The sequence below is a fragment of the Epinephelus moara genome, chromosome 3, assembly GCF_006386435.1.
Source record: "Epinephelus moara isolate mb chromosome 3, YSFRI_EMoa_1.0, whole genome shotgun sequence".
Classification (NCBI taxonomy): Eukaryota; Metazoa; Chordata; class Actinopteri; order Perciformes; family Serranidae; genus Epinephelus; species Epinephelus moara.
Window position 1 is genome coordinate 31870023 of NC_065508.1, and position 968 is coordinate 31870990.

At 42.8% G+C, this 968-nt stretch overlaps 1 protein-coding gene across 1 annotated transcript in view; it reads right to left on the minus strand.

Moving 5' to 3' along the window:
• Positions 1-839: 839 nt before the first annotated feature.
• The window catches only part of LOC126388139 (major histocompatibility complex class I-related gene protein-like), a 4296-nt gene continuing 4167 nt past the window's right edge, over positions 840-968 (minus strand). Inside the window, exon 5 of the mRNA XM_050041045.1 lies at positions 840-889. Coding sequence (XP_049897002.1) covers positions 840-889 — 50 coding nt within the window. The remainder of the gene's footprint in view (positions 890-968) is intronic.

The following is a 968-nucleotide window of genomic DNA, read 5'->3' on the forward strand; positions in this document are numbered from 1 at the left end:
TGTGTTGTAAAAATCATACAAGTACTTTGCAATGGCATTTCTATTTCCACTGTTGATTTGTGTTGGAAAAAAAGTCTGTGCAAGCCCGTTGTAGCCTAAAGTAGTTTGAACCAGCAAAGTCTCCGTTGCTCAGCAACCATGCAAACAAAAACAAACTTATGGCGCGCCGCCATGTTTTCCGGACCGTTGCAATGAAACGCATTCAGATCAGACGTGTCATACGGTCATATAAATCTGACAAGGAATGACCGGCCTGGATTGCCAAACCAGTGCGGCATAAGGCGGGTCATTGCTTCTCTATCGTAGGATTCGCAAATGCGTGTACCGTAGAGCAGTGTAAAAGCAAGGAACACTCACTCTGCAGCCACATCTGGGGACCAAAACATCCCCTGAGGAACACTGCTAAGAAACTGACCAAAAAACAAACAACCAAAAAAGAGAGAAAAACTACTGCTCCACTTGAAGAATCTCAGTCGTCTGAGGAGTCTCCGACTAATAGTTTGATTCTCTGGCTTTAAGGGGGCAGCCAACATAAATCTTACCAGAAAAGCTGATTAGACCCATTCATGTTAATGTCATATTTCGATGTTGCTCGAATGGCCAGAACACCGTAATGTAAACAGCCACAATAGCCTTTCAACCCTGGGTGCAAAAAGGTTGTTGGCTATGGACACCTGGGTGCTTATTGCATCTGCCAAAAAAACTGACACTTACATATCAGCCACATAAATCATGACTAATACTTCACTTATGTTATGTAATGTTATTTAACATGGCACATGTCAAAGAGTTTACTTTCTTCATCCCATATGAGGCAACTCAGTGAGTGTGTTTGTCAATCAGTTGTCTGGATTCAGTTTCTCAGAGACCTCAGGGCCGTTGTCAGGAGCTGTAAGGTCAGAAACAAACAGTTTGTGTGAAACTGCATAGAGTCCACTCACAGTCCTAAAAAGTTCATCTGCACAATA